Below are 12,069 nucleotides of genomic sequence, written 5' to 3'. Positions count from 1 at the left end.
AATATTTTTCTTTATCTCTCTGTGATTTCTTGTTGCCCGTGAGTTGTTTCAAAAGGGATCATTTCCAAGTTTACTATTTTCCAACCGTTTCTCATGTTGGAGAATATAGAACACACCCTTACAGAGGATGTGAGCTCTTGTGAGGCTGAATTTTCTATGATGTTGATGAGATGCAGTAGATTGATGCTATCAACCTGTGATTGCCACAGTTTCCATGGGGATCACCCTTATCCCCCTCCATCCACAGTCCGGAAGAAAGAACTTCAGACAGCTTTTATGGCATCATTGCCCTCAGATTCCATTGCCCAGAACTCTGTCACATGACTTCACCTAATGGTGAGACAGTCTAGTGTTTTGCCTAGAAGAAAAACACAAAGAAGAAAACGTGTTTAGAAGAACAGCCAGAAATCTCTTTCTGTTCTCTGGAAGAACTTGTATAAGATAAGAAATGCTAGCATCATGGGTATACAGTAGAAATTGTAACATTTTGGGGACCACCAGTTTCTTTGGGGAAAAGTTTTTGTAACTGCTGATTCAATGTAATGAATTTGAGTTCTCTTGGTTCTCTCTCTCTCTTCCTCCCTCCCTCCTTCTCTCTTCCTCCCTCCATCCTTCTCTCTTGTCTCCCTCCCTCTTTCTCTCAACCTCTGTCTGTTTTGTTTTGTTTTGTTTTGTTTTTGTTTTTGTTTTTGTTTTTTCAAGACAGGGTTTCTCTGTGTAGCCCTGGCTGTCCTGGAACTCACTCTGTAGACCAGGCTGGCCTCGAACTCAGAAATCCGCCTGCCCCTGCCTCCCAAGTGCTGGGATTAAAGGCATGCGCCACCACTGCCCGGCTTCTGTCTTTCTTTTTAATTCCCTTTCTTTATACTTTGAGTAAAAGCGTGTGATTTTACTGTCTTGGTAACAAAATCAGCTTAGAACTGCAGGACAGGCCCTTTCTCTTACTGCCTCCATTTACAATGCTCGCACCTCTCAGTGCTCTCTCTGACTAGCCAGTGCTCTCTTAGATCTGCAGAAACAGTGTTAGTGCCCATTATAGCCGCTGTTTCCAACCGTAACAATGCCTTTCCCTGGGCACACAAAGAATCCTTGCTGCTTTTGTACTGTGTTGCTTTGTGGGGCTAGTACTACACACATTTCTGGCACAAAGTTGTGCGGGTCTTAGGAACAGTCACTGTTGGTTAGGGCGCTGACAGCACAGCAAGCTCTCTCACTTCTTGGCTCACTTTTAGAAATGATTTTTCAGATATTCATTATTTTAAGTAAGCCTTAAATATATTAGCATTCATTATCGACAGCATTTTTTATTTCGACTTTTGTGTGTTCTTTATTTTTAATATGTTAATTTATGCTTCAATATAAACTTGTTGATTTTGTTATTCTCTGAGTCTTGATTTTCTTTTTCTTTTTCTATTGCTGGAGTCGACCCCAGCAGGCACTCTAGCACTGGAAGAATTGGATAACTAGAAAAGTTTCTATAAACCTGTGCCCGGTGACAGCCCATTGATGATTGTCCTTACTTATTTTTCATTGTTCTTCCTTTTGGTTTCAAAATTTAGAACGCTATTTTTTACAAATGTAAAAAAAAAAATTCAAAAAAAAATGAAGTAGAAAAAAAAGGGACAATAACACCCACACAATCTCCTAAATGAGCAGGATTTTTTTTTCTTATTAGCCATATATCTTAGATGGGACATTAAAGTCAGTTTGTATTTCTCCCATAGTTCTGTTCACCCAGAGTAATGGCTGTCATAAATTTGATGTATTACTAAGTATCATGTGCTGGGGGTTGCTGAAATCTCTGTGTAGCCATGGCTGTCCTAGAATTCTCTCTGTAGACCAGGCTGGCCTTGAACTCACAGAGTTCCACTTGCCTCAGCTTCCCTTGTGCTGGGATTAAAGGTGTGCATTACCACAGCCCAGCTAAGACATATCTTATTAAAAGTATGTAATCCAAACGCTCTACGGTGCTGATACTGAGGAAGTCTGCACTTAGTTTAACACTATTTCTCACACATAACTTATTTAATGACTTTCTAATTTGGGCCATTTATAGTCTTTTTGTGTCTAAAATATCACTTTGATAAATAGCCTAAATAAATAAATAGTAAAATATCCATATCAATAATTCTACAATGTAGATTATTTTGTTTTGTTTGTTTGTTTGTATGCTTTTTGAGACAGGTTTTTCTGTATATCCCAAGCTGTCCTAGAACTCACTTTGTGGACCAGGCTGGCCTCCAGCTCACAGAAATCCTCCTGCCACTGCCTCCCCAGTACTGGGATTAAAGGTGTGTGCCACCACTGCATGGCTGAATGTAGATATTTCCAAACTCAGTAAGCTACAAAATGAGAGGCACAATCTTGAAGCTAGAAATCACTTAGAAAATTAAAAATCAAAAAACCCCATGGTACTAACGAAGTCTTTTAACACAAACAAACAAACAAATAATGGGAGCAGAGAGATGGCTTAGCAATCAAGAACACTGGCTGCCCTTCTCAAGGACCTAGATTTGATTCCTAGCACCCATATGGTGGTTCACAACCATCCCAGTTCCAGGGGATCTAATGCCCTCTTCTGGACTCTGCAAGTTCAAGGCACATAAGTAGTACACAGACATACATGCAATAAATACACCTATATTAAAAATGAAATTTAAAATTACCATGTGAGTAAATATTGCTTGTTGAGCTTATTCCCCATGGCTCTGTACCCTCTTTTGTCATACCCCCATTAGTTCTTCTGTTCCCCTAGACAGCTTCACTTCTCCATACATGATTTTATGTCTCTATACATAGGAATCACGAATGAGAGAAAGCATGATGTTTGTCTTTCTGACCCAGCTTAATTCACTTAATATGTCTATCTTCACTTGCATTCATTCTCCTGTATATGACATAGCTTTTCTCTTCTTGATGGCTTAGAAAAGTTTCACTGAGTGCTTGTGACTACACACACACACACACACACACACACACACACACTCCTCTGTTGTTAAATACCTAGGTTGGTCTATAAAAGCTTTCTCCCTTGCCTTATGGTTGTGTATCAGAGTTCACTCTACTTACATCATGATTTCTTAATTCTCAGTTATTTTTTATAAATCCATTGAGATGTTTGCTGCAAAGAAAATAGTAAAAAAAAATTCAGGACACTGGCGTTAATTCCCGCACAGCTTTGGTTCCATTACTTCTTTGACATGGTCTTCAATTTTGCCATCTCTGAAGTGAGATTCTCTACGGGCTTTCCCAGTTCTATTTATGATGTGTCCTGTGTTGTTCTCCCACTCTGGGTCTTCCCATTTATTTGGATGGTATGGGACTAGAATTCAGGCTCCCCAGTTTCTTGGTCAGCCTTAATGTCACATATGTTATCTCACTGTGAACATCACCTCCTTGGTTTACCTCGAGAATTAGGTGGCCTGTGCCTGAAATGATCTTTTACCATCTATTCCTATAGGTGTCTTTAGTCACCTAACCTACTTTATGGCTGCTGGAGCTCTTAGTCTGGGGATTGGATTCTTTGCTTTGGCATCTGCTTTGTGGTTCCTGATTTGCAAACGAAGGTAAGGCTTAGCAGAAAGTTATTTCTGTTGCTACTTCATAACTGTAATTATGTTGCTTTATGAATTGGAGTGTAAATATCTGATACGCAGGATATCTGATATGTGACCTCTGTGAAAGGGTTGTGTGACCCCCTAACGGGGAGAGGGAGCAGCCCTCAGGTTGAGAACTGCTGAGCTAGAGAGATACAACAGCAGTCTGTGCATTGAAAACCCAAGGAATAACAAATCCTACTTTACTTACTGGAAGACATGGATCTGGTCATCTACGGCTAGCAATCAGGGGTAGCCTTTCAGTTTGGAGGCTAAGGCATGACTGAAGGGAGACCCCCTTTCTTTAGGAGCCATTTAAGAGAACTGATAAAATCCCCTGACATGGTCGAAAGTGCTCTCCCTCCAGAAACACACAAAGATCAACTGACACCTTTTCTTTTTTCTTTTCTTTTCTTTTCTTTTCTTTTCTTTTCTTTTCTTTTCTTTTCTTTTCTTTTCTCTTCTTTTTATTAATCATTTTATTTGTTTATATTTCAAATGACATCTCCCTTCCTGGTTTCCCCTCCACAACTCTTCCATCCTATCCGCCCCCCTCTTTGGCTCTGTGAGGGAGCTCCTCCACCCACCCACCCATCCACTCCTACCCCACCTCTCCAGCATCCCCCTACACTGGGACATCAAGCCTCCACAGGACTAAGGGTCTCACCTCCCATTGATGCCAGATAAGGCCATCTTCTGCTACATATGTATCTGGAACCATGGATCCCTCCATTTGGTTAGTGGTTTAGTCCCTGAGAGCTCTGGGTGGTCTAGTTAGTTGATATTGTTCTTCCTATGGGGTTGGCAGTCCCCTTCAGCTCCTTCAGTCCTTCCCCTAGCTCTGCCGTTGAGGTCCCCAGGCTCAGTCTGATGATTGATTGGCTGTGAGTGTCTGCATCTGTCTTAGTCAGGTGCTGGCAAAGCCTCTCAGAACAGCCATGCCAAGCTCCTGTGAGCAAGCAGCTCTTGGCATCAGCAATAGTGTTGTGGTTTGGCTAACACCTCTTCTTCAACTCTAAAATTTTGTGTTTCTATTTACTTAATCTGCTCAGAATTTGCATTCTGGTATTTTTAAAACTAGAAATTCTAAGTTCACCTTCCCATATTTTCTCCCAGTGGGCTTATAAACCTCATCAGCTATCTCTCCACCATGTACAAGTTAGAAAGTATTCATTTGTTCCTTATATCAGCAAATACTTAATAAATGTACAATAGAACATGAATAATAAAGGAAAATATTTGTTGGCTATCTTCTACTGTTGTTGGAATTGAGGATACAACTGGGAACAAGGCAGCAATGTTCTTATGTTCTAGACTTGACAGGAACAGACAACGAGCAAACATAGCAGATAGACAAGGAAGGGCTGGATAAGGACTTTTCAGTCTGAGTCTAGAGTCAAAAGAATAAGACTTCTGGAATGCCTTGTGCAAAATTTTCTAGGGGCAACAAAATAACCTTGCATATAATGGCACTCACTATGACACCCTGGTGAAAGGAGAGAAGTGACTCCCGGGGCTTGTTCTCTGACTGCTATTTATGCATATGCACTCCACGGCACATGTGTGTGCACATGTGCGCACGCACGCGCACACACACACACACACATACACACAATATAAAGTTTATAAATAACAATTTTGCAAAAATAAAGCTTTCTAAGCTAAAGGGGTAACAAATACCAAGACCCCAAAAGAGGGAATGATCATGGCATTATCCAATTATCAGAAAGAGTACTTGTCAATAATTAGTAGGGAAAAAGAAAAATAATTATGAAATTGAAGAGTCTATAGGAATTAGTAGGTTAGATTATAGGGAGTTGATTTTATTTTCTGTGCCATTGTAAGGTATTAGATGAGAACAGTTTTCTCATCCAGATACTGAGTGTTTACAACATGCTAGGCACTGCTCTAGCTGCTTTATATAGTCTCATCTAGACTTAGCACTATGAAGTGCAAGCAATATTATATCTAATTTAAAGACTAGGCTTGTTAGCTCATGCTTATAATACTTAGGAGGCTGTGGCAAGAGGATAAAGAGGCCTGGCCAGCCTGAGCTATACAGTGAGACTCTACTTTAGAAAAATAGTTGAGTACAATAATTCATTTCTCTCAACACTTGGGAGGATGTGAGGCAAGGGGATCAGAAGTTGAAGGCCAGTCTGCAGAACATAGTGAATTTGAGGCTGTCTCATTAAGAAAGAAAGAAAGAAAGAAAGAAAGAAAGAAAGAAAGAAAGAAAGAAAGAAAGAAAGAAAGAAAGAGAAAGAGATAAAGAGAAAATGGGACAACGACAGTTTTTCTGCTTAGTAAATATCTAAGACAGATTTGTTAGACCACATGATTGCTTTTGTTTGTTTGTTTGTTTAGATAGATAGATAGACTTTTACTATGTTGCCCTGACTCAGACATAACTCACTATGTAGAGCAGGCTAGCTTTGAACTCACAGAGATCCTCCTGCTTCTGCCAAGTGCTGGGATGTGCCAACAATACCTAGCACATTTTAAGAGACTGCTGATAAAAGTGAGTGTGCACTCCTAATAAGAAAATATGGCTGTTCTGGCTTATGTTCCCAAAAGATGTTTCTCTGTGAAGCCTGAGCCTTAATGGAGCAATTAGAAAAGAGACAGACAAGTAAGAAGCCTAGCTTTCATCGGCGAGAGACGGGAGGATGTTTTGAACTAGTGATGTTTTGAACTAGTGAGAGCAGAGGAAATGAAAAGAAGGGGCTGGACCTGCAATGTTTTACAGGTGGAGTGGGGACTTGATAGAAAGATCTCATGAAGAGAAAGAGAGAGGTGACAGGATTAAGGCTGACACCTAGGACTTTATCAGGAGCAGCTGAGTGGTTGTGCCATTTTCTGAGGTGGGAAAATTTATTGGTGATCAATTTTGGGGGAGAGACGATAAACTAGAAGTTGTGTGTTCAGTGTGAGTTTAAAAGCCCAAAATGGAAATGCCGTGTTATGGTTGGGTGTGCCGGTATAAACTAGGAAGCTGGGATGGAAGATTAGGTATAGTAAATCTAAAGTCATCGAACTGGGGGAGACTAACCAGGGAGTGGCTGCTGAGAAGTGACCTGTGGCTGTACCCTTCACACTGTCTGTATTTGGAAGCTTAGCAAGTGTGTGGGAGAAAAAAAAATCAGTATTTGAGAAGAAACTGAATGGTAGAGAGTCAAGGAAATGGACATTTTAAAATGTCACAAAAAGGAGATGAGAGCCAGTTCTACTGAAGTCATGAAGTTAAGGAAGATGAGGACAGAGAAGTGGCTTTGATTTGGGGAGATGGAGGTCATTTAATCTTCATGAAATGTTGGTGCAATGACTGGTTCAGAGGCCAATCCTTGAGAACATTGAGATGTGAGAAAACTGAGAAAAGTATAGATTACTCTCTCAAAGGCGTGTGCTACTTTTTAAAGGTCTTGCAGCATATGCTGATTTAAAACCCCTGTGTGTAAATACTAGTGACTATCTCAGGTAGCATATACAATCATATAATCTGATTCTTGTTCAATAACATTTTATGTATAATGTTTTTCAGAGAAATATCTGAGGACTCCAAGTTTAAGGAATTTGGTGAAAAGAGGAAGCAAGGATCATGCAAACCAAAGTTTAAAGCTCACCCTCAGAGCATTTTCATTTCCCAGAACTTCCATGCTGCCTATTCACAATCACAGGTACGGTGTCACTTTTAAAGCTGTCCCCTCAGAAGTCTCTAGACCATGTCACCAGCATGTTGATGTTAACGTATTCACTGTTATGTTTTAGTTTAAGATACAAAAGCATGGTGCCAAAAGTTAAATTATCTAAACTGTAAGTTCATACAACAGGAAAACTGAAGTTTTCCTTTATATTTGAGAGAGGGATGTGCTAAAGTTTTTAACTGAACAGAAAAATCAAATGAAAACATCTCCAGTTGCTTTTATATACCTTTCAGCCAAACAAAAAACAAAAAAAAAAACAAAAACAAAAACAAAAACAAAAAAAACAAACAAGAACAACCCCCCCTACTTTCTCCTTATTAGGCTTGTAAGAGAGATGAAAATAGTGGTGTGTTGGGGGTGGTGTGGGCAAACTTCTCAGGACTAGAAGAAGAAAGAATGAAATTTGGAGATAAGAAGTGCTCAGATTACCAGATAGTCTGACCAAACCAGTTAAGTGTAATTTAATTCAACTTGACAAAGGTCTACTAACCCATATAATATTTGAAGATTTTGCCCCTCCCCTGTTGGAAATAGTAAGATACCGCCCCATCCTTCAGAGGCTTGTGTGATACTGAAGAGCAGACTGCAGTTAACAATGTTATGTGTCAAAACAGTGTCACAGGACAGAGCATAACATGGTAAAGGGTAATAGGTGTGGAACACTATGATATAGCCAAGCTAAATCCACGAATTAATGGTCGTGCAGCATTTGGAGGTCGAGACCAATGGCAGATGGGATGACAGGGCTTCGTTATACAGCCTTCACCTTGAATTCAAGTTGAACACAGCAAACCGGTCTCATAACTATATGGTAACACTAATTTGCCACTGTGCAGACACAGACCAAAAAGAGATGAGCCCAGACCTAGATAGGCTATAGTCAAGGTAGAGGAAAACTAAACATTAGCCTCAGTCTGTCCTTTCACCAACAGAAGGACATAGTTTGGGCAATCATGAACAAAGGTGCAGTAACACCCATGTGGAAGCTTTTGTATGGATGTGACTTTTCAACTCATTTGAGACCATACCAAAGAGAAGAGTCGCTAATGATATCGTGTGTGTGTGTGTGTGTGTGTGTGTGTGTCTGTGTGTATCGTGTGTGTGTGTGTCTGTGTGTCTGTGTGTGGCTTTATGAGAAACTGTGCCCATTCATAGTCTCCCCAGCTATGGAGAACTGGTGTTCCACCCCATATCCTCGTCATCACTGGCTGTATCCAGTTTTCAGCATTCACTATTTATAAGAGATGCAATCGAAATGCTCACTTGTGATCACAGCTGTCTAGCTGTCTAAGGACATGCGGTGTTGAGCATGTGTCTAGGGCTAGGGCCAGATAGACTGTGGGCTCTGATCTGCATTTAGCATGATTTATGTTGGTGCTGAGGAGTCTGATGTCAACCAGGTCTGTCTGCACGTTAATAGTTTTCTTTCTTTGTCGTACCCTAGGCCTCTGCAGCCACACTTAGCTTTTTCAGTCTGTGAGCTGAGCATGGTCTCCCACAATCCCAAGACTTTCTAGGTATTACTCTCTGGACTGGCAAATGTTCTAGCTGAATAGTTTTTCTGCCTGTTTCATCTGAAGCAGGAGAAGCTTCAACAGCACTGAGCTCCATTCAGGCAAACCTGTTTTCATCATTTTACAATCCATTTAGTGTAGGGCTGGAGAGATGGCTCTGAGCATGGGTTGTTACTGCAGAGGACCAGGGGTCCAAAGCCCTCTTCTGGCCTCTGAGAGTGCTACAGATATACAGAGAGACATCCATACACGACATTAAAAAACAAGTCTTTATTTTTGAGAGAGAGGGGGGGAGAGAGAGAGGAGAGAGAGAGAGAGAGAGGAGAGAGAGAATGTGTGTGTGTATGTGAACATACACATGTGTTTGGTCTTAATCAGAGGATTCAGAACCCCTGGGCTGGAGTTACAGTTGCTGGTTGAGTCTCTGGAGCAGCTTATCCAGAGATTCAGAGGGTGCAGACTCACAGTAGCTAACCTCATAGCAGAGAAGGTGGCTCTAGAAGTTGACTCACTTGCTGACGTCAATCAAAGTTATGTTGATGGCATCTTCTCCCAGGCATCAATGGTGGAGCTACCTGCTGCCTATATTTTGGGGCTTCTTAGAATCTGTCCCTTCGACACTCTACAAATGTCCCCTAGAACCATCTCTGAGGCTGAGGCTGTAACAGGTAGAAACCCAGGCTCCTTGGCATAATTCTTGCCTCCCTGGTCCATTCTCAGGACCCTAGGGTAATTAAAATTTAAAGAGTATATCCCCTCTAAAGATGACACCTAGCCTCATCCCTTGAGCCAGGGAGATGCACTGTGGGATGCTGGCCCATCCCACAGTGGGTTGAAGTCACTGGTTGGAGATTTGTGCGTGCTATGGACATGGCCTGTGAGAAGGACTGCCTGTCTCTTTTGACCAGGTCCTCTGAATGACCTTCTGGAGAAGGCTTCTGTGTCCCCTCCCTCTGCTGGAAGCTTTGAGGCCAGAGCTGTGTTGGGCTTGGCCTTGTCAGTGCCTCCTCTTCCTGTTTCTCTGCCCTTTGCAGCCATGCTAGATCACCTCCGTGGATTTGTGAACTCTTTCTACACCTCCTCCTTTCTTTGAAATACACTGTGTTTACACTGCACGGTTCTTCTTCACAAGATTGTACGGAGGCAGCTTCTAGTGCTCCATCTGACCCCAAATCTCTCCAGAGTTGTTTCTTGAGATGGGATTTACTCCTCATTAAACTGCTAAGGAGCATTGTTGAAACCACATCAAAGACTTCAGAATATTATATAAAATTAGATGATAATACAACAAGGTTTGAGAATGGCTCTTTTTTTTTTAAGTTCTACATGCTACAAGAGAAAGATTTAGTGAAAAGCTGAGTAATCTATGGTAAGCAACTTCAAACCTCTGTGTGGGCTATATGTGCATGTTTATGTGTGTACTAGCGTGTATGTTTGTGTGTGTGCTTGAGCATGTGTGATCGTTTTTTTCAATGCTGACCCATGGTGCTAGGGCCTTGTGCTAAGCAAGCATTCTACCACTAGCTCCACCCCAGCCCTTTCATTATCTTACTCTAAGAAATTTTGGGCCAGTAAGCCAAAGCCAGTTAGATGGCACTATAGATAAAGGTGATTGCAGCCAAGTCTGAAGTCCTCAGTTCTATCCCCAGGATACACACATCGTAAGGAGAGAATCAAATCCCAACAGGTGTCCTCTCACCTCTGCATGTGTGCAGTAGTGCACACACATGTACTAAGAGTAAGAGAGAAAAAAGTTTCCTTAGCCACCACCCGTAAGTCGGAATCTGTCAATACCAAGGCAAGATCCATGTCCTTTTCAGTATAAATCAAGATATTGTTTTAATTTTTATGTGCCAGTAAGTGGTTTTGCATACATTTTAATCTATACTCTACTAGTAAAATATTTCTTTAAATCTCATATTTTTCTAATTGTATTATTAATGTTGAATTAAGAGTATATTATCTATTGTGGATGCAAGTCCTTTGTTGACTATATTTTTCATTTTTCATTGTTTTTTGAGACAGTCTTTTTTATTAGATATTTTCTTTATTTACCTTTCAAATGTTATTCCCTTTCCTAGTTTCCCCTCTGAAAGACCCCTATCACCTTCCTCCTTCCCCTGCTCCCCAACCCACACACTCCTATTCTCAGTCCTGGCATTCCCCTATACTGGGGCATAGAACTGTCATAGGACCTAGGGCCTCTACTCCCCTTGATGACCAACTAGGCCATCCTCAGCTACATATACTGCTAGAGTCACAAGTTCCACCATGTGTTTTCTTTGATTGGTGGTATAGTTCCAAGGAGCTCTGGGGGTACTGGTTAGTTCATAATGATGTTCATCCTATGGGGCTTCAGAACCCTTCAGTTCCTTAGGTACTTTCTCTAGCTCCTTCTTTGGGGACCTTGTGCTCTGTCGAATGGATGATTATGAGCATCCACTTCTGTATTTGCCAGGCACTGGCAAAGACCCTCAGGAGACAGTTATATCAGGCTCCTGTCAGCAGTTTCTTATTGGCATCTGCCATAGTGTCTGGGTTTGGTGGTTGTTTATGGGATGGATCCACAACTGGGGAAGTCTCTGTATGATCGTTCCTTCAGGTTCTGCTCTGAAATTTGTCTCTGTAACTCCTTCCATGGGTATTTTGTTCCCCCTTCTAAGAAGGATTCTGAGCTTCTGGGCTAATATCCACTTATCAGTGAGTGCATAACATGTGTTCTTTTGTGATTGGATTACCTCACTAAAGATGATATCCTCCAGATCCATCCATTTGTCTAAGAATTGCATAACCCATTGTTTTTAATAGCTGAGTACTACTCCATTGTGTAAATGTACCATAATTTTTCTGTATCCATTCCTCTGTTGAGGGACACCTAGGTTCTTTCCAGATTCTGGATATTATAAACCAGGACCCCCAGAGCTCCTTGGAACTATACCACCAATCAAAGAAAACACATGGTGGGACATGTGGCTCTAGCTGTATATGTAGCTGAGGATGGCCTAGTTGGTCATCAATAGGAGGAGAGGCGCTAGGTCCTGTGAAGATTCTACGACCCAGTATAGGGGAAGGCCAGGACTGGGAATGGGAGTGTGTGGGTTGGGGAGCAGGGGAAGGAGGGGATAGGGGTCTTTCAGAGGGGAAACTAGGAAAGGGGATAACATTTGAAATGTGAATAAAAAATATCAAATAAAAAATAAGGCTGCTATAAACATAGTGGAACATGTGTCCTTATTACATGTTGGAGCATCTTTT

General features: G+C 41.3%; 1 protein-coding gene across 2 annotated transcripts in view; it reads left to right on the top strand.

The window, feature by feature from the left end:
• Positions 1-257: 257 nt before the first annotated feature.
• C6H1orf185 (chromosome 6 C1orf185 homolog) overlaps positions 258-12,069 on the top strand; it is a 23,796-nt gene continuing 11,984 nt past the window's right edge. Inside the window, exons 1-3 of one of the 2 annotated variants that reach the window (XM_021201006.1) lie at positions 258-336; positions 3,461-3,566; positions 7,138-7,273. In XM_021201006.1, the coding sequence (XP_021056665.1) occupies positions 321-336; positions 3,461-3,566; positions 7,138-7,273 (258 nt within the window). In that variant the 5' untranslated portion in view covers positions 258-320. The other variant, XM_021201007.1, reaches the window with a different exon arrangement.

The sequence above is a fragment of the Mus pahari genome, chromosome 6 (assembly GCF_900095145.1).
Source record: "Mus pahari chromosome 6, PAHARI_EIJ_v1.1, whole genome shotgun sequence".
Lineage (NCBI taxonomy): Eukaryota > Metazoa > Chordata > Mammalia > Rodentia > Muridae > Mus > Mus pahari.
This window is presented reverse-complemented; position numbering and strand designations above follow the sequence as displayed.